Source organism: Anguilla anguilla, chromosome 5 (assembly GCF_013347855.1).
Source record: "Anguilla anguilla isolate fAngAng1 chromosome 5, fAngAng1.pri, whole genome shotgun sequence".
Lineage (NCBI taxonomy): Eukaryota > Metazoa > Chordata > Actinopteri > Anguilliformes > Anguillidae > Anguilla > Anguilla anguilla.
In genome coordinates this window covers 17,891,743-17,919,317 of record NC_049205.1, presented here as the reverse complement: position 1 = coordinate 17,919,317, position 27,575 = coordinate 17,891,743, and the positions used below count along the sequence as shown (strand labels likewise).

At 46.2% G+C, this 27,575-nt stretch overlaps 1 protein-coding gene across 4 annotated transcripts; it reads right to left on the bottom strand.

Annotated features, from left to right (window-relative positions):
• Positions 1–2,405: 2,405 nt before the first annotated feature.
• Positions 2,406–26,420, bottom strand: rspry1 (ring finger and SPRY domain containing 1). 4 transcript variants are annotated; one of them, XM_035419813.1, is made up of 15 exons: positions 26,067–26,420; positions 24,647–25,172; positions 21,062–21,114; positions 16,645–16,757; positions 14,321–14,447; positions 12,251–12,309; positions 12,007–12,073; positions 10,218–10,349; positions 9,425–9,540; positions 7,586–7,729; positions 6,933–7,044; positions 6,586–6,688; positions 5,670–5,822; positions 4,520–4,624; positions 2,406–4,179 (listed from the first exon to the last, which is right to left on the bottom strand). In XM_035419813.1, the coding sequence occupies exons 2-15, from the start codon at positions 25,006–25,008 to the stop codon at positions 4,083–4,085; spliced, it is 1,743 nt and encodes a 580-aa protein (XP_035275704.1). In that variant the 5' UTR covers positions 25,009–25,172; positions 26,067–26,420; the 3' UTR covers positions 2,406–4,082. The 4 variants fall into 4 exon arrangements, with proteins under 4 accessions (XP_035275704.1, XP_035275705.1, XP_035275706.1 ...); XM_035419814.1 differs by having other exon boundaries at positions 24,647–25,160; XM_035419815.1 differs by having other exon boundaries at positions 26,213–26,420.
• Positions 26,421–27,575: the final 1,155 nt, after the last annotated feature.

Genomic DNA, 27,575 nt, shown 5'->3' with positions numbered 1-27,575 from the left:
TGGTATTTTCAAGCACCACTCACCTTACAGTGTAGCATATTGGATAGTGAAGTGGGCTTCTGATTCAAAGTTTGCACTTTCAATTCAGAAGTGGAGGCAGTGTCATGGTATCATTGATCAACATACTTCAGTAAATATCCAGCTATGTACATAACACTGTATGTATAAAGAATGTAAGCGGTGTCAGAAACAAGATAATTGCATTCCTTTTTAGGCATTCAGAAGATGCTATCAGGTGATATTCAGCTAACATTCCAGCCTTCATATTCAGAGTACATGGACTGTACTTGGACCCCCTGCTCAGAGGCTGCCTGTTACTTTTGAATGGCACTTTCGCTTGTGATAACTGTGAAATCATCCATTTTGTGGGTATAGACCAACTTCATTTCACACCCCTGTGAGTGCTGTGCTCTTTTTTCTGCAACTACTGAAGAGAAAATGGCTCCTACAGCCAATTGAATAAGCCTCCCTTTGACCCGAAAGAATTAAATGGTTTAAGCAGTGTTTATAGAAAGCTTTCCGGAAGCAATTAAGCGTAATGATGCTTGGGTACTAAAATCAAAGAACACTAATGGTGGCAAAAATCAATAGCCGCACAAATCCTGGGTTGTCCAGCTGGACTGTTTTGCCATTTTGTTGGTCCTCTTCATCAGACTTGAGATACAATGATTTAAATGATTCAAAAGTAATCTATACAATAATTCCAAGTAATATGCTTTCATAATATTTGAATACCAATACCCAGAAAGTAACTCTTCTTTTAAACTTGATGAAAAAGTATACAAATATTTAAACAGTAGTTGTAATGTACTGCAGTTACAATGTAGATGCCTATAAACTCCCCAAAATTAAAGATTTGTTCTCATCTTTGTAAACCTTTCCAATTATTAGCCATCGTGTACTAATTGCACTCAATATTAACTATTTGGGAACAACAGAATCCATTTATATTTTTTTAGATATTTTTTTTACATCAACTTAATTACTTTCAGAGATTTGCTTTATGGTGAATTTGTTGACTTGGTTGACTTGAATTGGTTGTATGACATAATACTTTTAATAACCACCATCTACTTCAAGCACTGAGATACTTACAGGCAGTGTTTCGCCAGAGATGCGCCCCAGCTGCAGCAGAACTGGAAAACTGCCCAAACCAGAAGGCCAGTTGCAGCGCCCACCCCACTGAACCACAGACATACACCGACCCATAAGAAGGAATGAAACAAACCCGACCGCTCCAGAGTCAGGGGCGGGAGGGGAACAGTCACACCAAACACACCCTCAACACAGGCCGTCTCTCACACAACATCAGCGTTTTGCTTTTGACTCATGACAAGACACAAAATTACCAAGGGTCTCAAGACATACTGTTATACTCAAACGAGAGGACACTGCTTTCTGCATGACCTCACTCCAGTGCTGAAAGTGTTGCACCCTCAAACCATTACTGAAAGCGACCATAAGCAGCTATGCTTGTAATAGTGGAAGTGTATGTCAGTCATCAAATGGCATAATACAAAAATTAGAAGAGCAACCAGTAATAGGTAATAATTCTAAGAACTAATGGACACATATTAGGGGATAATGAAGTATACATTTAAACTTTACAACATGCAGGCTAACACAGCACTCTCGGGTACCAACTCAGAGCCTGTTGGACTGGCCCAGCCTTTCCCCTTCACTAACAGCACAGGGCTTACGTTGATGAAGAATCCAAGTATAAGTGCTGATCTAGGATCAGTATTACTGTTGAGCTCACTATGAATATAATAGGATATAGACAGGGCAAACCGGATCCTAGACCGGCATTACTGATCTGCTCCCTCTGATAAAGCAGACTTCAAGCAAAACGAGCAAAAGAGGTCAGGAAGCTTTCCACAACAGCAAGGTCAAACAATGTTGCCAGTCAAAAAGAGCAGCCAGAAATTACTGTCGTGCTCCAAGCAATGCCCACTGCCAACTTCCTTAGCCAACAGATATTCCCTCCATCAGACAAGCTGTTGACATGTTTCATCGAGCCAACACTAGGGCTTGATCAATCCAAATATTCACACCACTAATTGGTTCAAATGTAAAGCCAATGTTAACTAGGTAATCAACAGTCTTCAAAATACCAAACCCCAATCTTCCTGTGGAGGGGGGATATGAATTTTGTGGCTTATATGACAAAAAAAAAAACCTAATTTAAAATTTTAATTCAAGCGACTAATATAGGCTTAATGTCACAAAAAGATGATATAACACCATCGGGAAAGGGGCTGACAGATCCTGTCCCAAAGCACTGACCGTGGAACAGTACCTACATTTTGGCAAAAAGGTTCTTTTTTGGATTACAATTATCACTGGAGAATCCAACGTTGAATAATTTGTTCAGGTCCAGTACTCACAACACAAGAGCAAGGGACTTTGCACAGTAAAACAGCTTTAATCAAAAGTAAAGGTTATCATAATGACGATTAAAGAAAAAAAAAAGATTTAAAAAACCCAACAATTAGAATCCAGTCTCCAAGCAATTGTGTCAGAGGAGTTGGACAACATTCCACAAACTACACTTGATTCCACCAATAAATAATCTTGCAATTTCCAAAGTACCCTTTAACACACCACTTCTTACAAATGTCACAGTCCAGAAATAAGTTCAAGCTCATCCTTAAAATAATATTTTATGATCTTTGGAACTCCGGACACAGTAAATGTACATTTTATGAGTTCAGTTAGCCATTCGGATTTTTCAATGCATACCCTGTGCACAAGCTCAGCCTGCTGGGCATTGTGGTCCTGCTGCTGACCCAAAACGGTTATTAAAATAAAACGTATTCAAATAAAATAAATGAAGATGAATGTGACCACACAACCTAACTTTGGGAACCCAAATTTATTGTCTGTAAATAAAAATGAACATCTTGACAGAAAACTACAACAGGGGTGAATTACAGCTAATAAAAAAAAAAAACCAGACCAGAAAATTTTCATGAAGGAAAAAAAAAAAATTCTACTTGACTGAACACAGGCACCTGTTTGCAAAGATATCTATGGTATTTACTGCATATGCTGAGATTGCTGACTTGATGCCGTGACTGGTTCGCTGCGGTTGGCGTTGTGGCAATAAGTGTAAAGACATTTTCGGGAGGTTCGGGATCCCAAAACGAGGTCAAATAATGACCTCACCTGCTCCTTCAAGTACAGTCCCCATTTTAGACAGTGCTGCATTTGGGAAAGGGGGGGGGGGGTAAGTGGGGATTCAGGAATTTCTTCTGAGGGACATCCACGGAATGTAGCCCAAGAGATGATGTCATCTTAATCACCCTTGGTATCAAAATATTCCCACAATCTCTACTGTGCAATGTTGAATTTCTTTCTTCTTTTAATTCAAGCTTTTATTACCAAACAGGTTTCATTCATTCTATACAATTAAGCAATCGCATATGTTGATCTGCACACACTCGTCTTTTACCCAAACCGCTCAGCAGAAAGTCGAGGAATGACTCCAAACCCATTTAATGTAGGTGGGGAATGAGAGAAAGAAGGGAACAGGTATTCGGGGGCGGAGACTAAAATGGGCGTGTCCCTCAGGTCAGAAGACTAGCACTGGCACTGCCTTGCAGGATCTTTGAAGTGAGAGAACAGTCTTTGTTATTGTTCCACTTTCAACTGCTGGAATAAAATATCTGATTTTAAAAAAACAGATGTTAACACTGAACCTGAAGGTCTGCATAATAACGAAATCTGAGAGAGTAGTGTGGGGCGGGGAAAGGGGCGAGGCACGTGACTGCGAGTGGGCGGAGCAGAGCAGGCGAGCTGTGAGCAGGAGTTCCTCCCATCCTTCGCTCTTTGGAATACTTCTGGTCTTAGCCAGCTGGACGCGCTCTCTTCTTCCCAAACCTGTGCTCAGGGAGTGTGTTGCAGGGTGCTCAGAGGGAGAAATCAAATCTGTCCTTCCTTCTCTCTGGCTTTCTCTCGCTCTCTCGGTGGTACGCGTCTGGGGCCAGGGTCTGAGCGGCGACAGTCGCGGGGGGAGAGGGGGGGACGTGTCCTCGGCCTTGTCCTTATCCTGGCCCCTGATTGGCTGGGCGACGCGTGTGTCAGGACACGTGCGAGATGAGCCTGACGCGATTTCGGATGTCCTGACGGCACAGCGGGCAGGTCTCCAGCTGTAAGGCACACTCCATGCACATCCCGCTGCCGGAGAAGGGGGAAGGATATGAGAGACGCACGCATGGGTAACAGCTCAGCACAGTCTACAGCACTGTGACATAGTAGAAACGGAAGCAGAGGACTAAGCAGGGAAGGAAGGAAAAGACAGACGGACAGACGCATGGACGCACGCACACACGCACACACACAGACACACGCACCCAAAGGACTTGGAACATGAGGGTCTTTGAATGCTACGCTGTCAGAAAGCAACTAAACAGAAATCTCAGCCAGAAAAGCCAGTCGCATTCCCGACACACCCCCCGTACATCAGCAGCCCCCCCTCCCCCCCCCAGACCCTAAAACGGCTCCCCCCGGCTCGTACCCGTGTCCGCAGGGCCGCAGCTCCGTGTCGGCCATCAGGTCACAGCAGATGTTGCAGCAATTGTCTCCGATGCTGACCTGCTTCAGCAGAGCCAGGCGGCGGTGCCTGAAACGCAGCGGAGGGGCGGAGCTTCAGACAGCAGCAGCACAGAGCATAAGAACAGGCCATCCAGCCACTCCCGGCCCATCCATTATCTACTGACTACAGAGCATCCAGCACCGCGCCATCAATAGACATCAACGTCCAAACAAAAGCTACAGTAAGAATGTATAATGAAGACAGCAGGCCATTCAACCCACCTAGGCTCATCATTTACACACAGCCTCCATTTTATGCAAGTAATTGCATCTTTGTCATCAGTTACAATTAGATTGCAAAGAGGGACCATGATTAAAGCCTTTGATGTTTACACCAGGGGAGGTGAACCCATCTTCTTGGGAGGGCTGTATCCACTTCTGCTCCTAATTATTTAATTAGCCCAATCACTTACCTAACATGTCAGCTATTATTAATATAATCATACGAATGACACCTTAAGTCTCTGTACAATTGTCTCACTGTGACCCATTCTTTCCGTGAACCAGCTCTTGCAACGTCCAGCTAACTGGCTCACAGGCCTAGGACAGTTGCTATAAAACACCTGCGTTTCCAGCATCGAGCATCTGCCCCAGAATCACCAGTAACACCGGCTGTGTGGGTGGGGTTCCCACAACCCTCAGCGCTCGCTCAACATAAGCAAAACAAGGCTGGGTGACCCAACAGCAGCAGGAGAGAGCAACGTGGAGTACAACACCCAGATTAATCAACTGGTTAAGAAACAAACTGAATAATGTATCCCATCACACACTGGAACTGTCGATGAAGCTATTGCTTTGCAACCCAGTCAAATTTCCCCATTGGTTGCAAGAACCCAGCTATTCACCCTTCAGTTGTGATGTCAGTATGGCTGCCTGGATTAAGACAGGCCCAAAACAGGCCTGTGAGATTGTGCCAGTGAGTGACTATGCAAAGCAAAAACCGTTTGCGCATGACTAAGCTATTTCAAAAGCGGAATGGTACAATTTGGGAATCTGCATACTCCTGCAGCTCTTCGATCCCAGGGATTGGCTGTTCAGGTTGGGCCCAGGGAATGGGAGGGGCAACGGCTCACCTGGGCAGGATGATCTTCTCGTCGGACGCCAGCGAGGCAAAGTCGTTGAAGGTGCTGAACTTGACGGGGGGCGGATGTCGGAAGGGCGTGGCCCCGAAGTTGAACTCGCACTGCTGATAGGACATGAAGCTCGCAGCCGCAAAGAAGCCAGACCTGGACGGGAGAGAGGGCGGGGCCGAAGGGAAACGGACATGAGAAATAAACCACATTTACGAATCAGGGCAGGGTGGATGCCAACGAAAACCAATGCATTTATGGTTATAAATCTATGGTAATTGATCCAAAATACTGTATGATAACAGTCATTATAGCTGATTTATGGTTATAAATCTATGGTAATACCTGTACTCGTATTTAGGACCAATTCTCCTTAAAATACACAAGGGAGAAGGGGGAGTGGGAGGGAGAGAAGAAGAAAGATGGAGATAGAACAAAAGGAAGAGTGTGGGAGAGATAGATGGAAAGAATAATGAGAGGGACAGAGAATGGAACAAAGAGAGGGTGGGATTTTCATTGTAATTAGCCATTTTTTAATCACGCAGGTCAACCTAGGGAAGCAAAGTGGGCGGGGAACATACGGGATAATGTAGCCAATGAGATGCAAGGGGAAATTAGGTGGCCACATGTAGAGACGGTTTATGTGGGAATTTGACCAGGCCACAGGGGTTAACATCTCTACTATTTCGAAAAGTGCCACGGGATTTTAAATGACCGTAGTGAGTCAGGCTTAATGTCCTTTCTGAAGGATGACACCTTCTACAGCACGGTGCCTCCATCACTGTGTTGAGGTAATGGATTATCTACGAGGTCCAGAGAGAAGAGTGCCCCCTACTGGCCAGTCGAAGCGGGAGCAAGAGTGACAAAGCGAGAGAGAGAGAGAGAAAGGGGGGAGAAAGAAATTTCAGGCTCCACTCACGTGGTAGAAGAGAAGACCTGCTTTTCGGGAGGCAGCTGGTGCCCGTTTAAGTAGAAGACCATCTGCTTCTTGCTCAGGTCCAGCAGGAAGCCAATGGCATCGCCTGCAGGCGGGGGAACGGCTCTGTCACACAACTAACACACCCACTTCACGGGAAACAAGGATCGCATCCAACATTTCAATCTGGGGAAGTCTGTGTGGTTTGGCACAAAAACCTGCTTGGGTAGACCCATGGGAACAAACGGTCCCAAAGCACTTTACACAGCAGAAGAATTGAAGGTTGTCAGATGGAAGCACTCATCCTGGGTGTGATTTGCGAGGGGGACGTAGTTTGGGGTTGCACGCACCTTCCGTCCAGCAGGGGTGGGAGTGTGGTTTACTGCGGGCGTTGTACCAGATCAGCTGCCTGCAGCCGTCGTACGCGCATGAGAATTCATCATCCCCGATACCGTAGCCCTCCTGAAGCAGAGACATTACATCATAACATTACATCATAACATTACATCATACCGCCATCTCATGCACACACTTCTCCCGATCACACACAAACAGCAATTACACACATTTTCTCCCAGTCACTCAAAGATATCATATCTCTCTACAAATCTCTCCGCTTCACGCACCAACGGATATTAAACATCCTGTCTCTCAATCACACGCAGTATTATATTATTAGAAGTATTATATATCGCTTGCAACTCAAAATAACACACAAAAATGCCAGCGCATCACTCTGACAACGCAACACAAAGGCAAATGCACAATACATACACAAAAAAAAAAAACGAAATGTTTATGGGGACATACGCACGCACAATTACGGATACACACACACACACACACACACACAGACACACACACACACACATGCGCACGCACGCACGCACGCACACTTCCAGGGACACACACACACACACGCACGCACACTTCCAGGGACACACACACACACACACACGCACACACACTTCCAGGGACACACACACACACTTAGGTCACGTACGTGGTTGAGGAACTTGCTGTCCCTGGTGGCCCAGCCGATCTGCATGACCCCTGAGGTGACGACGGTCACCTCGTAGTACCACACCCCCGAGTCCACGCAGAAGGTGCAGCGCACGCTCTCGAAAGAGGAAGCGTCGCAGCGCGCCTGGGGAGACAGGGGGGGTATGGGGTTAACCCCAAAATACGGTGCACCGTGTACACAAACAGTCCAAAACCGCCCTCGCACCGTTTAGAAAACTTCAACACTTCAGGTACCAGTAAGACACTTGCAGGTTACAGACAATTTTTAGAAAAAAATTTTTAATGGAAAGAAGTATCAATTTTCACCAACATTCAAAACAACATTCTTCTTTCTTATGTATATTTTAGCTGAGAAAGGTGTGCTACAGATGTGCATCAGTGTTTCTAAATTGTATTGTCATCGCAACAGTTAAAACATTTCCAATATTCTATCCAGTTCTAACAGAAAGCACATACTGTACCCAACCACATAAGGAGCATACATAAACATAAGCCACAGGGGCCACGCTTTATTTCAAGGGGCTCTTTGTGCGATTACCTAATGTTGCATAAACAAATGACTACTTGCTAACTGTTACCATGTAATTAAAATCCCAAGTGGGTCATACACAGGTCTGGTCACAATGACAGAACACAGAATGCAAAATCAGGGAACCGTCAAAAGGACGTGCTTTCATAACTGTCCAAGTTTGAAAAAAACACAACTCTTGTTTGTGGCAGTGCGCAAAACCAGAACTCCTGCGATTTCCAATATGCTGGGTGTGGGAGGTTTTGAGATATGAAACTAGGCAGCCGCAGTGCACCGAGGGTCAACCAGCTAGTGCTAGAGCACGGCCTCTGTTTTCTCATGCACTCCTTGAAAAACTTACCTTAGACATGGAGCTGGTCAAGCTGAAGTAAGCAGATCACGGGATAACCAATGATTTACTAAAGAAACGTTTGCGCAAAGAAATCACTGGCATAAAAAAGGGAATGAACCAACTGTCTTCAGGTGAACTCTGAAGACTGCAGAATGTACCGTGTACGTGTTCACCGCAGGCATAGGCTTTAATGGATGTGATTCTGCTGGACCAGCCTCCGAACCAGAGTCAGAACTGAGTTTTCTTCCACATAACCCTACGGGCCCCTGACCCGGTCTCTGTTTTAGGTTCCAATTACTCAGCAGATGGTTGGGCTGAGTTCTGGAACCGCGACCCCAAACACCGGCCCGGCCAGCAGGAGGAGGTTGTGGCGGTACTTGCTCTAAGATCTCACAGGAAATTTTGGCTGACCAGTCCGTGGTAAGCTCTGTTTCTGCTTGCAGTACCCCAAAAAATGAAAGCTTCTCCACACTGCGGGGGGCCCCCCCGAACCCCCAAAACAAATTTCAGGCCGCCTGTACGACACTCAGTACACAGGCAAATCCACACTGAGTCAGGCTCTGTCTGCAGAATCAGAGTGGGGGCGGGGCCAGTGAGTCAGACAGCATGTCCGTCAGCCGGGTGGAGGTGGAAGAGAGGCGGAGTTGGGAAGAGAAGAGGCGGAAGAGAGAGGCGGTGGCGCGCGGATGCGATCGTTCCCGACTAATCCGGAAATCCTGAATTTCAGACCATAACTGTCTCGAGTAGGAAGACTTGGGCATGTCATAAGCATGCAAATTAAAAGCGCTCATTTTATACTACCAGCTAATAGCAGGAGTAAATGTTATATGCCAGCAATAAAAGCAGATAAGAGTGGACTTTATAAAAGATAAATAAATTCATGGACCGAAAAATACATTTCCTGACTTCTCCGGAAATTTCCGGAACATCCCTGAGGAGGGAGACAGGGCCGCACTCACTTCCAGCCCGCTGGGAGAGATCTTCAGATACTCGCTGACGTCGTTGCTGTTCAGCATGGCGTTGATGTTGCCCAGGTTCACCTTCTCGTAGGTGAACTGACGCCCCTCCTTCAAGACTGCGGAGACAGAGAGGGGGGCCACAACAGTCACGAAAAAACACCAGCCACCGTCAGGGACAGGCAAAGATACGCTAAAAATGTTCCAAGATATGAAATAATTCCCAAAGAAGTATTAATACATTACAATGTCAGAAAATGTAACCAAAGCACACAAGATCCCCTGTGAGGGTTGAGCAGCATGTGCTGCACGCGATGTTGTGAAGAAAATGGTAAGAACCATTGTTTGAGGCTTACACAGCTCACAGGAGCATCTAACTGTTTTTTAAAAATAAGTACTTGGCTTAAATTTCTGTTGCTGTTGTAGTGTTGTGTGTCATTTGTGTCTGACTTTGTTACGGAGGGGGGAGGGGAGGGGGTACTGACTGGGGTGTCAAATCTCTTAATCTCCTCACTACACGACAACTCACTCAACACCCCCCCCCCCTCCACATCAGCTGCCTGCAGCCATCATACACGTATGAGAATTCATCATCCCCAAAATAAACACACACACACAAAAGGACAAACAGACACACACACGCAAGCAGACACACACACACACACACACACACAAACACACACACGCAACTCCATCACACATGTACACAGACACACACACACATGCAGCCAGACACACACACACACCTCAATCGCACATGTGCACAGACACACAGACAGAAGCGTGAAAGACTCACAGAGATTGTCCAGGCTCCACTGAGAGCAGAACCCAACCTGCCGTTTAAGGTAGTCTGAGTGGTTGGCCCAGGACTCCAGGACAGCTAGCCGATCACTGATGCAGGAATTCGACACTGTCAACTTGTTCTCACCTGAGACGAGCGCAGAACACCAGAGTTAGCCGTCTGCATTTCTTCGCAAGGCCTGGAGTTTACATTAAAATGTTGTGAAAATTGGCAGGTTCTTGTTTCTACAATGTTACTCTTGTGTAAATTAACAGATACTTGAAATAACATTTTAAGTGTACAGTGACATCCATAATGTTTGGGACAAATACAAATATATACTTTTTGATTTGGCTTTGTAAAAATTTAGACTTATAATCAAACAATTCACGTGTGGTTAAATTTAAGGGTATTTTTACACACTTTGGATTCACTATGTAGAAATGTCACCACTTTTTATATATAGCCCCTCCATTTCAGGCCACCATAATGTTTGGGACCTATTAATGTTATGCAAATTAAACTAGTCATATTTAGTACTTTGTCGCATATCCTCTGCATTTAAGGACTGCTTGAAGTCTGTGACCCACAAACATCGCCAGGTGCTTGGTATCTTCTCTGGTGGTGCTTTGCCAGGCCTACGCTTCAGTTCCCACTTGTTTTGGAGGCTAGTTGCCTTAAAGGCATACTGTGCAGGATTTTTAAAATTCTAGCTGTGGTCCTGTGTTTACGACAAAAGAAGCCTTCTCCTCCGTCATCAACCCAGGAAAAGCAATTCAAAGGTTGACTCAGGATTTTGAACTTTGTCCCAAACGTTACGGAGCTCACCGTATTACCTTGTGTTTTGATTCACCCGACGCTTAATTATTTACGCAGCCTTGGACTTCAGACTGCATTAATAAATGACACGAGAACATTCTCATTTAGATAAGAAACGCTTGGAGAAAAGTTGACAGAACCCTGTCATTCTTAGCCCTGGAGCTATCCGAGCTCTAGGCGTGAGGGCGCGGAGCCTTAACCTCGCCGTGCTGAACGCTAATGTGCAGTAGAGTGCCATACGTCTCCATTAAACCCAGCTCAGTCCCACCACTAGCTCAGTAAACAGGGCTCTGCTGTAATTAACACCAACCACCATACGCATGACTCACTAAATATAAGCTTCATTTTAATGGATACTTCATTTCATATTCTTGCGCAGAAACTGCACTGGCCAATATTGATCACTTGAGAATTAAAGCCTTGTTTGTCCTACTGCTCAGCAGATGAATTTCCATCGCAAACTCCCAGAGGCTGTAAACTCTTCAACTCTTTGCATTGCAACATCTCCTTTCAACACTTACAGTGTAAATGGTGGAAATTGACTGAGTACTCTACTATAGATTTCAAAATGTATTTTATTATTTAAGTTGTTCAATGTTTCTAAGTTGTAAGCGATTAAAAATCAATCAATATATACACTAGTTACAAAAAAAAGCTTGATAAATTGAAACATAATTTCAGCAAACAACATAGTGGAGCTATAACACAATCCACCATTTAGTACCACGTGTCAAGCTTGCTTTCCTACTGCCCAAACCCAAGAGAGGGGATAATGTTCCAAGTACAACACGTCCCAGAGGGGTTCCCGAGGCAGTCAGTAGAAGGGTCAGTTCATCCTAACAGTGAAGCCGAAGAGTGCCCTCATGCAAACCCTTTCCTTGCAGAATGAGTGGCAGAGGGAATAACAGAAAGAGAAAGAAAAAGCAGGGAGAATAGAAGAGAAACTGAAATGCAGAAATGAACACTGTTCTGGGCACGCACTTACTAGTCTGCGAGAACTTCTCCAGGGCGATGAGAGCGAAGAGCATGACGGTGGGGTGGGCCTCGGAACTCTGGGAACAGAGAGGGACGGGTCAGTCAGCCAATCGGAAGGGCGGTCAGGGACACGGTCGTAAATCAGTGAGGCCAGGTCCAGTCAGAGCGGGCGGTAAAAGCGTGGGTCTCCAGCGCTTCACCGCTCCTCTCCACAGCAGACAGACCCGGGCTAGCGGCGGCGCGCGCTCACTCACCAGGCTCTCCAGCAGGTACTCCAGGGTCCCGGGGCTGAGCAGGCCGATGCTCGCTGGACCTGCCGAGAGAGAGAGAGAGAGAGAGAGAGAAAGGGAGAGAGCTGGGTCACAAACACGGGTCCAAAAGCACAGCACTCAGCACCGCAGTGTTCATTTAACCACATAAGAACTTGCAAAACCATAGAGGGAAAGGGATGAGAGGGCACATGGGGCTAAACAGATTATGGCCATAGGGTTAAAAAAGTCAACAGTGCAGCATATTCAAACACTGATAATTGATTTTGGTGTTTCACCTCAGTCACAATTGGCCTTGAAACTCAGACACTGCAGGATTGATTCCCAAGCAGGGCACTTCAGTTGCACCACAGAGCAAGGGCACAAAAAGGTACTTAACGCAAGGCTGGTCACGTATCCAGTTGTATGAGTGGATAGCATGTAATAATGCAAGTTTTCCAAGTCACTCTGAATAAATGCCTAAAAACTGGAATGTAACAAGTACGAAACCGTCCAGACCCACGGTGCACCTGTACAAAGTGTCATGAGTAAAACTTGGCTAACTATATAGCTATGGCTATGTCCTCATCTCTGTAATGTTATTTGTTGTCCACACATCTGTATTGGTGGTACGCGCTAACTAGGTTAACTAAAGTAGGCTAAACGCTAAAATGTTAGGGTTAGCTAAAGTAAAGTTAAGCAATAAAGCAGTAGTTAAAAATCTTGTGCTGTTCGAAGTGGTGATTTTGGGAGATGCACCTGCGCATGCGTCCTACTAAACGAAGCACCACCTGCGCATGCGTCCCACCAAACGTCCCTCTCAGGTTGTCCATGAGTGAGTGAGTGACCACAATTTGCCACGCATAGCCCACGGCGGCAGGCAGTCCTGCGCGCCTTGGGGAAAAAGTCCGGTCGGGGACTGCGGAAGCGCAGTCGCTCTGGAGCACGGATGCGTCTTTCACAGAAAACTCAGGGCCCTGAAAAAGGGGTTGAGAAGCTCAGAGAAGTTTCCGCGGTTGTCACAGAGCGCGGACCAGGAGACCAAGGGCGAGTTTGCCAAGACTTCGGCGGAGTGACGAACGAGGAGACGGGGGAGACGAGCTCTGCCGCCGGTGAGTCAGCCGCAGAATCAGACAATAGATGCCCCCGACTCAGTTTTAAAATGTCAGTCCTCTTAATTGGCAGCGCGGGTTTGAACATCGACAGAAGCCAGACGTTTAGGAAAAAATAATGCGAACGAAAAGACAAGAAAAAAGAAAAAACCTGCGCCTCCAACTTCCATCTCATCGTCCTTGTAGAGCTAATAATAAACAGACGATGGCCGCTTCACATAGCGCCGGCGGGTGCTTCTACCGCACGACTCACCGTGCCTCCCGGCTGCTTTGTAAAGCGACCGGCGTCTCCGCCGTCTATGCCGTCCTATTTGAACCTCAAGGCCATACCCTCACTGACCTCCAGCTAGCTCTGCGCAGAGTGCGCTGGGGATTTGGTGCGTTACGCGCAGGTGTCTCTGAGAAAGGGCGTCGCTCGTGTCTCCCAGAGGGGGCTCTGCTAAAGCAAACTGGGGCAAGGTGCAGCGTGTGACCTGAACGCCTCTGCCGACGCGCTGGAGTGTGTGGTGCGCCACGCAGAAAAATTAATAAAATAAAACAACATGCTGCTTTTCACTGTTCTGCCATCTGCCATGTAAACAGGAAAACAGCAAAAGTTCGGTGTGTGAGTATGTACGTGTGAATGTGTGAGGGTGGATGAATTTGCAAGTGAAATTGTATCTGTGTGTGTGTGTGTGTATGCATATGTATACAGTATGAAAGCACGCACGCGTGTGTGTGTTTGTGTGTGCGTGTGCGTGTATGTGAGCACGTGTGTGTATGCCTAAGTATGTATATGTAGGAGTGTGTGTGTGTTTGTTTGTGTGTATGTGTGTGTGTGTGTGTGTGTGTGTGTGTGTTTGTGTGTATGTGAGCATGTGTGTGTATGCCTAAGTATGTATATGTAGGCGTGTGTGTGTGTATGTGTGCGTGTGTGTGTGTGTGTGTGCGTGTGTGTGTGGGCGCATACGTTCAGAGGACTCACCAGCCAGCTTCTCGGCCAGGCAGCCCAGCACGGCGGTGGTGTTGCGGTGTTTGGCTGGGATGACGGCGTCCTGCCGCGCCACAGCGGCGCTCAGACTCAACATGTCCGACAGCTTCTGCAGAGCGTCCTGAGGAGGAGGCGGAGCCACGGCAGTCAGACCGACAGAATGGGGCTACTCTGCTCCTTCTCTATTCTAATGGCCGGCAGGATTCTCTTCTCAAACCTCGCTTTAACTTTATTTACTTTCCAAGTATATTCTTGGAAGAAGTACGGCTACGTTTTTTGGGTAAAAATATTAGTTACGAGTTACCTTGTTTATTGTCTATCTATGTTTGATGTTACTGACACTGCTGTATTGAGCTTCCCACCATGATGGACTGAAAGCAAATTCGACCGACCTCGGTCATGTGGTCATTAAAAGTGATTGATTGATTGATTATTCTTTGATTATTATTATTATTATTATTATTGTTAAATAGCTAGCTATATTGATGAAGGTCAATGAAAACGGTTATAGAGTAATGACTAAGTTGTTTTTGTTTGCTAAACAGGTGGTACTGAAAAGCGGAGCCTACACATCTACACTAAGCTAGATAGCTAGCCATTTATCGATCAATATCTAGCCAACGTTTGCGTATTTACTACGCAAGCATAAAAATTAGACAAATTTTTTTAGCAGTTGAATACGGTGCAATTCTCCGATCTAACGTAATTTGACTCCATGAATCACTGCGTTTGATCCAGCCGTACGCATATCCAGACTTGCGCGCTGCCGTTCTGCCACAGGTATGGCATTTTGCATAATCACTATGACTGCATTATCGCCTGCTTGCACACAGTGAGCGAGAAATAATAAAATAAGCCAATGCATTCAGGCAACCCATACACATACATTCAGCAGTGAAGCCAAATCTTATACTTGCGTCAGTTTGATTCTGGCTGTACTGTGTATGGGTTGACTGAATGCACTCAGCTATATGTATTATTTCTCACTCACTGCGTGTGCCTGTAGACAGAGAACACAGCTGGCTGAAAGTGAAGTCTTTACCCACATATTTTGAATCTATTTGTTTTTTATACATAGAATGGTGGAACCCAGCCCTATAAGAAAGTATAAACACTTTTATTGTACACCTGTTTTTATATGAGCTGGGCCACTGTACTAGAAAATATGAATATATAATTGCCTTCTATTCATCACTAATCAACACCATTTGAACACATCATTTCTTTAGCCAAGAGCACAGGTTTATAGTGACAAATATGATGGTTTCTGGACTGCCCAAAACTGAAGAGGAACAGGAATGTATTTCACAGATGAAAAAACTCCCCGCAGCCCCACAACCAAATGTTTAAAAGCACTTAGACCGTGCAGATGACAAACCTAACCGATAACTGCCAACGCTGCCAAATCATTTTATGAACGACTCATAAAAGGAGGAGGGCGAAGAAGGAAATAGGCAACAAAACTCTCCAAAGACTGTATTCTCAGACAAAAGAAACACAACCACTTTCAGTGGCCTGTTTGTAAAGAGCTACGTAAACCATGGCAGACATAAGGCAGGCTGGAATTCATCTCAAAGGGAGAGGATGCCTCTGGGAGATGAAGGCACCGCGAGTGCTCGGAACTGCGAAGGCGAACGCGGAGCTTTGCCTGCAGCCAGGGAGACGCGTGCGGTGACTCACTGGCTCGCTCGGAGGGGAAGAGGGCGGGACTAACTGTAACCAGCCGCGACGCCGCCAGCTAAACGTCGCCAAGCCAGCTGAGAAACCGCTGTGAAATGCCGCTACTGAAAACCGATCCGAGTCTGTCTCAGAAGCGGGGGGTTCTCACACTGCAGCAGCGACTCCACGCAAGTGGCAGCCTGGACACTGGTCAGAGTCTCAGCGTGGGCTCTGGAACTCTAACGAACTCCCTTCAATGAGCTGATATAGCTGCTTAAGACCCAAAAAGAGGGAACTTTTATAGCCAAACTCCAACTCCTATACCAACGGGTTTGGTGTAGAAGTTAAGGACCAAGGCTTAAAACCCAAGTGCTTCAGGTACAAATCCCACCAGGCAGGGCACAGCCAATGTACCCTGGAGCAAGACATTTCCCCCGAATCACTTCAGTATATGTAGCTACATAAATGGATATGATGTAAAGATGTACATTTATTGCTCTGGATGAGAGGGTCTGCTAAATGTCAGTTCATGTAACGCTCGATGCTAATTTGCATGCGTGCTGCCCTCTTCAATCCTAACGGCTGTAAATTTCCACGGAGGTGACTACAGGCGAGATACAACGTGAGCCCGGCGTTGGCGGGGTGCGGACGGCGCTCACTTTGGTCGGCAGCGGGCACTCGTCCAGGAGCAGGGTGATCACGGCCGGGCCCAGCGGATCGTCCAGCGGGATCACCCGAATGAGAGACTGGACCACCTCCAGCCAGCCGTCATCTGGGGGGAGGGGACGAAAGATAAAGAGAGACAGGGGGAAAAGGTTAAGGGGACGGTAACTGCGGCACTGCAAAACATTAACTCAACACATGACGCGAATGCTGCAAATGTTCTTATCGGACCGACTGTGAGAGAACATAAAAGCATCCACTTATGACTTCTATGAGCAACAGTGACACAACCTGACTGAGTAACTATGCTGGTAACTATGCCAACCTAGAACCATAACATCTAAATAGACACAAAAGCAGAATAACATTATGATCACGACTGCTGCCATTGTCAAGTTATGTACAGTATTTACTGATTATTCATCAGTGTTCCTGTCCAAATGTATTGCTGTACGTACTGGCAAAATTTACAAATGTACTTCCTGCCAATGAAACATTCTAAATTTGAAAGAGAACACTACAAAGACAGAAAGATAATTTGTGATGATTGAAGTGAAGATTGTGAGTGACACAGAATTAAGGACTGAGAGAGAAAGAGAGACAGAGATGGAATAAGTGAGAGATGGAGAGAGAGAAAATGGCAGGTGTTTGTGTGGGGAGGGGAGTGCCCCTGGGGTTTGGGGTTCTCCTGGTAGAGTAAACACACTCAGGCCAAATATTCCAGAGCTAATCTCCGGATCAAGCCGCATGCAGATCAGCCGTGCCCATTGTGACCCCAGTGCGAAGTGAAAAACAAAAACAGGGCGGGCGGGGGGAGAATGACCACAGTGGAAAGCAGGCATTGATCCCCAGGCATCTCTGTACAGCAGGGACTTCAATGTCATATCCTGCACTCAAGTGCTTAATTAGAGTCGCTGAGATGTGAACAAGTCCCTTCACCTGGTTTCCTGAATTGGCTGTCGATTGAAAGGAATCCACAAAAGGAAATCACATCTGTGGCCCTCTTCAACTGGACTTTTAAATACTTGAGGCTGTTGAGGATGAGGCATCAAGTCTTCCCGTCTGGCCAAATTTTCTTATTCTGTGCAAAACTGAATCGACTCTTTTCCCCCGTTAAGTCTAACCCGCCTATCAGTTACACAGCAGGCTGGGTTCTGCATTCGTTAGGTCCACCATGTCAACCCCCATCTGTCTGGATCAGGGCCGGAGTAACAACGTTTTGCTACTTGAGCCAGTCTTTGGGCCGACGGCCTGGCTTGGGCTCCCCTCTGTCACAAAGCTAAATGTCGCAGGCGCCGTTAGATGGCATGAGATAATGAGCATTACCTTGAAAAAGATTCGCGTTCACCTGCTTTTTGCCAGATGTTTGAAAAGCCAGGCTTGTGAGAGCCGCCAAAGCAGAAGCAAGGGCGAATATTAGCTATTCTGAGAAAAAACACTCTCTCACTCCACAAAGGCCATATCGACAGCAGCTGCATTCCAGGAACAAACTGAATCCTTGTGGCCCCCCCACAAAGAACAGGAGATCATACAAATAACATGCGACAGGGGCACTGACACCCCCCCGCCCCCCCCCTACATCCCAATACCAGTGGGGGAAAGGCTTACTTATTACATCACCAATCATCCAATGCCCTTAACATTCCATTCCACCATTGGCATGTCCTTGGACAGCTGAAATATTCTATACCTAATACCCTACCTGGCCAAATACATAAAGAGCAAAAATAAAATTCAACATTCAGTGTTCAGTGCAGCTAATTGAAAGACAGATTAACAACTGGCAACAGTACTGTGTGTGTGCGCGCGTGTGTGTGTTTGTGTGTGCGCGCGTGTGTGTGTTGGGCGGGATGGTTTATATAATAATGCTCAAAGTATCATTCCTGCCGATAAAATGAATGCTAACCTGTGCACATTAGAGAGAATATGCTGTGTGCATCAAACAACTGGGGGTGCCATTTAAATTGCAAATATGAAAATGAAGTCAACTAACATATGGGCTGCATCTCACACAAATGAAAGAGCACAACATTCTAAAGCAATGCTACCCAATGCTTCCTACATTATTTCCACCCAGTAATGAGAGAGAGAGAGAGAGAGGGAGAGATAAGATAGGATAAAAGAGAGGAGAGAGACGGACAGAAAATGAGAGGCGTGTAGGTTGCACAATTACCCAGTAACTTCCTGACAAATCATGTCCTCCTACGTTCAGGCAGGCTTTCTTTCACAGGATTTATAAATAACGCGTTAACAATTTCATTTAAAATTAAATAAAATTAAAGTTTACCCTGAAAGCACACACACACACACACACACACACGCACACAAGAACACCCGATTTAGAACAGGCTTTCAGATTCTCTGCCGCATCCTACCCGAGGGAGACACCAGGCGGAACATTCTGGAGCCAGGCCTTGACCCCCCCGGGGGGCGGAGGGGGGGGTGGCAGACGGGAACATAGCTGCTCGGCGACGCGAGTCTGGGCGGGGCAACCTTGAGCGGGCCAGCGGAATGGCTTCAGGCTGCCGCCAGTAACTGATCCACAGGCGGGGCCCCGATCTCCGAAGGCCCGCATTAATGAATTAACCAGGCTTCAAAGAAACGAGGGAAGAGCCGACCGGAATGTGGCTGGGAGGTAAGGACACAGGCCTTTAACCCGTTGAAGAGTAGTTTTTTGTGTATTTTTATTTTTTTTCTTCAAAATTTTAAGCCAGCATTCTAGAACTCCCTTGCTTTCAATTACCAGAGGCGCGTTCAAGTTCAGCGAACAGAAGGCGAATGTTCGTGGCGAACATGTTTTCTCTGAACAGTTCAATTTGAACGGCTTTTTACGAACATTCCAAATTGTTTGCATTAAACATAAACAGACATGGCGAGGAGAGTGTTTGTACTCACAGCCGCTTCTGTGATCATCGATGATAAAAAAAAACAATAGCTAGCTAGCGAACAATAATAACATTGGCCAGCGTTAGCAATAACATTATTGAAAAAACTGATCACACTTATCGGCATCTTCAATTGAAATACCCATCTGGGAACATTTCCCTCAGTCCAGCGTCCATTTTTGTTCACCGCAAACTACCTTTTCAGACCGTTCTTTTATGTTTGCAAACGTTCACGGCGAACACAAAGCTAACGGGAAAAAAGTTTGAAATAGTTTGCAAACGTTCGCCTTGTTCCCTGAACTTGAACGCACCTCAGTAGTGATTGTTAAATCAGCATTAGAATGTTCAGTTAAGAACATTCTAATTACATATTTGCAATCTAACATCTTGGCTTTGAAGAGTACGATTGGAATGTTTTCTCAGAATTCTCAGTCAGTGTTCTAGGACTCCGTTGCTTTCAATTACCAGTAGTGATTGTTACATCAGCATTAGAACGTTCAGCTAAGAACATTCTAATTACATATTTGTGATCTCACACCTGAAAGTGTTAAAGCTCGAGCCCAGCCTCAGACTTCCAATTCGCAATATAACAGAACGGAAAATAAAAGTGAAGGTCCGCCTCCACTAGAACATTAAAAGGCAATCAAGTCATCGACTGGCAGAGGGCATTACAAACGTCAGGAGCATTCCTCCACTCCACTCCACTGGGATCAAGCACACGCTTGCAAGACTGGGGCATTCCACCCCACATCCTGTGGGCCTTAAATCGTGATATCATGCTCAGAACCGCAGGCTGGCACGCTCGCATGGCTCGGTCTTTTTCCTACATGAATTTTACAGCGCTTTAATTGGCCAGAGGGAAAAAAAGCTTCTTTTTCTGGCAGGACTCTGCATCCTCCTGTTTGCTGTGATGAAACGGGTCTGGCTGGACGCGATGGCTTGGGCGCCGCGCGTCATCGCGTGAGGGAGCAGAGCCGGCTTCTCGGCTTGCGGACGAGGCTCGCGTCAGATCTTCGTTTCGTGAGGAGGAGGAGCTCCTCAATGTGTCAAATGACTAAGCGCATCTGGAAAAACTGAGAGGACTCGCTGATCGGACGCTGCAGATGCGATATCTAGACATAATTACCTACGCATAATACTTGTGTCATGCACAAAATTCGAGTCATGACAATGACAACTGGACTCTTCTAAAGGGTTTCTTTAAACAGTTTTCTGGTTTTAGCGTTAAAAACATAATCCACCTGAAGAAGCCCTCGCTTTCTCTACACTGCAAAAGCACATACATTTTCATTCTGTGCGCTCCTGACTACAATATCGCAGAAGTTTAAAAAACTGCTCGGTTCCGGAAGCAGAATGTGCTTGACTCACTGGCTTGATGAGCAGGAAATGGATATGGATTTATTCATCAAGAGAGAAAGTCTCTCCTTCACTTCCAAATGTTCTCTCAAAACACTGCTGCAGCGGTTTACCATTGCTACGTGGTAATGACACAGTAATGACATCACAAGAAGACGGACGCCCTAATTACCTGTCTCGGCCATCTCGTGCAGTGTGATCATGGAGTATGGCGGCTCTTGGTCACTGGAGGGGGGAAAAGAGAGAAACAGGATTTTAATGAGTCATTTCTCGAGTTACAGTGAGCTTTCACAAACCTCTTAACGGGTGGACAATATCATTACATTACATTACATTCATTTGGCAGACGCTTTTATCCAAAGCGACGTACAAAAAAAGTGGATTTCATGGTTGTAGACAACTGCTGAACACGGGTTCAGTAAGGTACAATACTTATTTTGAACAGCTATTTCTAGCCGAGAACAATGAACACTATTCTGGCCAATATCCTGCTCTCCACAGAAAGAACCCTGCCCATTTGCCATGCCCAAACATTATGATTGGCTCAAATGGATGATGATGTGATAGCTCCACCCCTTTAGGGTTTGTGAAACTGGTTCCCTACTGGCGCTATTGGACTTGAGAGCGTTTCTGAGCCCTTGGGCTCCGAGCAGCGGCGGAACAGGAAAAAGGCCCCGGGATTGATGGGAAATGGCCCAGCCCCGTCATGCCCGCCCATCACTCGTCCTGACGAGACTCTGGTGACAACCAGTATGGCTCCCTGGGGGAAGGGGGGGGGGGGGGGAGAAGCACTCCATCCCAAGGCAATGGCCCATCAGAGGAAAACAGTGCATCATCACGGCCACCCTTCAACTGGGTCAGGTTAATTTTTCAATCATTATGAGAGTTCCCCATTACCACAGCAACTGCCTCCTTCCCCACAGTAAATCAGACCAGCATTTCACCGGAGGCCAAAGCAGACTGCAGTCTCTGTCGAGGACAGCAAGACAGGAGTGAATCAGAGGCTCCTTTGGGTACGTCGCACCGAGGATGATTACAGAGGTGAGGCGATGCAGAGCCGCGGTGATGGATTGATTTTTCAGCGCGCGGACGAGGACGAGGGCGAGGGGGAAGGCAAGGGGCCCGTGGGGCACCATTCCCTGGCCCCCCTGCGCTGCTCTAACGAGATGCCATCAGAAAGGCAGCTTTTACCAACATATCACACCGAATATACAACGTTAGAAAAGGGTCAATGGGAGCCTGCAAGCTGGCTCCGAAAATAAACATATGATGTGTGTGTGTGTGCGCGCGTACGAGAGAGAGAGCGGGGAGACGTGTCACTGTTGGTGACACCCTTTCTCTTGACGCAGGAGGCCCTGGGCTGAAGCTTCTAGAACGTGACCGTCCATGAGAGCAGAAGCAACAGAAATGAGCTGCAGAGTATGCCCGTGTGCCCATGGTTTGGTTTGACACAGCGGAGCCGTTTCGTGAGCTACTGAGTGCGGTTGCAGGCCCATAAAACAGCTTGCAAATGTGGGTGTGCGTGTGAGAGAAAGGAGCCCAATTAAATTTGTGAGAGAGGGGAGAAAGGTATGGGTGTTTGTGTGTCAGATCAACGTGTGATAAACGGGTGTCAACTGGTATGTGTGCATGCGTCTGTGTGTGTGTGTCTGTGTGTGCGTGTCAGTGCGCGCGCGCGCGTACGTCCAATGAACGAGAGAGCCGACTACAGCGTGGGTGTGCGTAGTGCGCGTACGGAGACCAGCAGAAGCAACAGCTGGCACGGAGGCCGGCCTGGGCCCTTTTAAAAATACATGAAGCCAGCTAAAGGCTCTGTGACAGCCCGGTGGCTACGGCGCTGGAGATGAATAAGTAAAAGCAGTGAATATATGAATAGCTAAAACGCTTCCCGGTTAAAAAATGCAGAGGGTCAGCTCAGCGGGGAGCTTCGGCGTCTCTCCTTACGGCCCGGCCCCGGCAGCCCCGAGCCCAGCTCTCTGAGGAGCGGACAGGGCGGGCGTAGGCGGGACCCTGTCGAAATCACGGCGCCCTTGTACTGTCCTGATCGTTGGGCCGGTGGGGAACGGGCACCCCTTTCAAGCCGGGACCCGCCTTTATGTTCCAACGAGACTGATCCGCTCCACACCCTACAAACCCTGAACTTTATTCGGGGTTACCGACCCATAATAACTGCCTGTGATAAACAAGACTATATCCCCAAACCATTCAGATTCACTACTACTCACCAGTCACTACATGCCCAACCTCCCTCTTGCACCTTCTATGGAATTTACCGTTACGGTGTAGGTTTATGTACTGACCATTACCACCTTGCCTCTGATCTTCCACTAAACCTACATGTGCACTTTTGTATGTCACTCTGGATAACAGTGTCTACAAAACAACTACATGCAGGTGTAACCACCACTCAAATTGGCTCTACTGTGACAAACCATGTACACAGAGAGTGGCACGGTGGTGCGGTGGTTACACCTCGCGAAGAGGAAGTGCCGGGTTCGATCCTCAGACCAGATCCTCCATCGTCCATGACCAAGGCATTGGCCTCAGAACTGGAGTTGGTCCCCGGGTGCTGCACTGAGGCTGGCCACTGCTCCCAAGTAACTAGTAACTAAGTAACTAACTAACCCATCGGTAAAATGCAGAAGATAATTTATCTCACAGGGTCCAATAAATCTCATCTCATTATGTCTGACTAAAACGGAAATAATGATGTTTCAGATCCTAAATGTCTGTGAAGCCACAAGTATATTCTGTTTTAGAACATCTTTCGATATGTATGCGTAGATATCACACAGAAGCCCTCTATATTTGGGGGGGGGGGGGTAGAATAAAATAAATTGTTTCCAGATTAATCATAAATAATCACACCCCCACATAACACCAAAACCTAGCCGGGTAGTAGCTGGAGGCTCCAAAATGCAGAAAGAGTTATTCTTGCAACATCTCCGGAACAGTCACTGAGAAACACGGCGCAGCAGATGCCCTGGCTGGGAAGCGTTTGCTCCTGAGAGGTCCTGTTGAAATCTGCTGTCTGGGCACACCTGGCTGTGCCCACTCTGGTTTTTACAGCACAAAGCCTCAGACTACACTTCCCACAGGCTGCTGCAATCGGGCAAGGTTGCCGGGAGGAAGTGCAGACGCAGGTCGGTGTGCACCGCACTGCCGAGACTTCAGCTAGGCTGGAAACTGGTTGGTCTGCGCTTAACGGAAAAATCAGCGAACAGCACCCCACAAGCAACTAATTTGAATGCAGAGAATGCAATTACCCACAGACAAACCCAGCAGGAGTACCTAAGTTATGCCTAACCAATGGACCATTAAGTGTGCACGCACATAAAAGCACTGTATTACTTAAAACATTACCTATCCACTAGCCAGGCTAATGAAAACAGACATATGCTGCCCTGTTGGTTTGACATCAGATGAATAAACATTACCACGATGTGAAGCTAAACATGGAGACACATGGTAAACATTAAGTTTGGATTTTCCGCAGGGTGACAGAGTGCCTTCAAAATGCTTTTCTTAATGACAAATGAGTTCTGACAGTTCCCATTGTTCACAAAGGCCTTCATCTCTGTGACCTCCACTCAAAACATTTTCCATGTCACATTTTGTTTCTTTGAAGGGGTTGCAAACAAATATTGAATGTCATGTGCGACTTGAATGGTACAATTTCATTGTGAACTCGGGTTTGCAATAAAATGCAACGAATCAAGTATAGGGTACCTTCGCTAAACTTTCGGTGTGCACTTACTTGTCAACTAGTGTCCTGATGACGGCCAGGGTATCCAGTACCAGTCCATCCACGTTCTGCTTCTTCCTCCGAGGTTCATGAGGTCCACGGCCGCGCCGAGGCGGTCTGACTGGGTCCCGGGGCCGGCTACTGCGTGATTCCGGTGGCTCTGCGGCTGCATGATCAACGCGTCTCAGCTGCCCGCGATGCGCCGGTCCGTCCTCCACATCACTGTCTTCTCTGCACACACAGCTGTTGCCCATGGTCCCGGCTGCGGTGGCACGCTCCCAAAACCGTAGCAAGTGCAGCTGCTCTAAGGTGAGCAGCAGACCACGCGCAAGGCTTCTGCTGGCACAGAATGCAATCCAGGCGGCTACGATCATATCATTTGGAGGACTTGAGGAACCGTCTCGTGACGATCCAGGCGGAGTCAGGCATGGTGCAACTGCTAACTGTTGGCAGCTGAGCAGCGGGCCACGCAGCGGGTGCTGCAGAGTCAACAAGCATCGTCGCTGGGGCTGCACATCAGGCGGACCTTAAAAAAAAGCTGCGCCAGTGTAAGAAAATAATAACATACGGCAAGCATTTGCCTCTTGGTCAGATACGCCGATTCAAATATTAGACACTTCTGGCAGACGCAGAGCACTGATTCTGTACGACACAATTTCAAAATAGTGACACAAGTATGTCCCAGCTAGTTCGTTCACCAACATTAGTTAAGTAAAAATCTTAGTTAGGTTAGATTGGTCGCATCTTTTTAAAACTCAAGGGCGTAATGTCTAGCAACTCCACTCATACTCGCTACTTGAATGTCTTAGAAAAGAAATACTGAGTAACTAGTGAAACGGATCATTCGTTCCAAATGGTAACAATTCTTATTGTAGTAATATAGTAGCTAGTTATATAAATCTAACTCCTAAGTGATATCCAACAACTTGATAATTATCTCGTTAGTCAATAATGCAGCTACAATAAAAGCAGCTAAATTACCAAAGTTAGTTACTTCGCAAATTCACATGATAATAAAACTCATTACTGTTATCTATTAGCTATGTTGTCAATTAACAAGATAGGTATCGGTAGCTAGCTGCATACTCACGTTAACTAACCATCTATTTTAACTAAGAAGCCAAGTAGATAGTATAAAACTATTGCACATTTAAAATCGATCAGCAAATTCAGAAAAATACAATTCGGATAGTTAGCTAATTTAGTTAACTAGCCACATGCCAACCTACCCGTCTATGTAAGTCTAGATAGCTAGACTAGTGCTGATTAAAGCAGACAGCTCATTAATTTAGCCAAGTTAGCTTGCTGGCTTGAAATTCATTTAACTTACTGTAAAAATATGTATATTTAAAAACTATTAGTTCTTATAAAAATAAACTGAATTCACTGAAACACTGCGATAGATAACCAACTGGTCTACACCCACACTTACCCAGCAAACAGTTGAGAATCTCGGTAAAAGCTTCCTACTCTAGGGCGGTGATGAACGAAAGAGGCAGGCCTCTCCAGCAGGACGCAAATGGGAAGTAGCACGCTAGTTAGCTACGACAGCTGGCTAGTTTGTGTTTTCGAACCGACCTTTTAGTTCTGGGACGTGGTCAGGTTAAAGTAGATGGTTTCTTCCAATTCCCTTAGTGTTTATTAACTGTAAATCCCGCACGTCAACCATAGCCCGACTGAACATGAGAGGTAACTAGCAAGCTAACTACAGCTTCTGGCTTCTCTGATATTGTTCCTGGCCCGAATCAGGCGGTGAGTGCTGATGATGTCAGTAGGAACTGCTGTTCTACAAGACCCCCCCCCCCCCAGGCTCCTCCTAGTAACTAATACACAATTGCCAGTCGTGAGTTGCCTACGTTTACATGCACAATAATATTCCGCTGTTAACCCGGTATTCAGTATTCTTATTTGGAACACGTTGTTCTGGTAACCACAAACCGAATCTTGCTTCTTTATATTTTTGTAGCGAAAGCGAGACCCATTTCTTTTAATCAATTACGAAAGTCTTAAAGCTAATGCGACTTCTAGACTGAAAATCACAGCCAGGTCTTTAAAGAAAAGTTTCTGAGAAGATAAACGAATGGCAAAACGCTAGGTTGCGAATTTAAAAAGCACAACTCTCCTACAAAACAGTCTATAACGCAAACGTGTGCATATCTAATAGAGTTAGGTAAATTTTATACACAAGGGACTTAGCCTACTCTGAAGACCATACATGAATATCAACGGCCATCATATTTCATGGTGCATGTGAACAATTTATTCTGAATGGATCCGGAATAGCCTACAATATAGTGTAGCGGATTACAGATGTTACAACGAACGGGGCTCTTGACAAATGTGAATAAATGTTACTTCAATTTGACGAATGTAGGTGGCGCTCTAATGCGTTGTTGATTATGAAATCTATCATTGCACGTGTAGCCTAAGCCATTGTTTTAATTGGCTTTTGAATGAAACAGATGAGCCTAGCCTAATGGAAGTTGCTTAGTCTGGGCTAGACCACGTCTCCCAACTAAAAACCTCATGTTAGAAGTTCTAACCTGTCGACCAATAGGGGAAAAAACTGACGATTTAAACGAAGGTAGACACATTTACAATAATATAGGGTGTACAGTTTGTAGACTTTCCAAACCTTATTCAGCTCCAAGTCCAGGCTACGCATTCGATCTACAGCATATCGTTGGCTTTAAATCCGCCTACAGCGTAATTGATGTCGCGCTGTGTCTTGTTGCCAAAGGCCATCAGAACTTTTAATATTTGTCAATTATATACGGTTTTTATGTCATTATGATCAATATACAATGCATCCCCGTGTCTTTTTTATTCTTTTCTCTTTCCTTTGCTCTTTCCGTTTATCAGTGTCATTTGTGCTTATTGTAGTTGTCTCTTATACATATTTACAGAATTTTTCTTTGATATTGTTTTAATGTATCACATT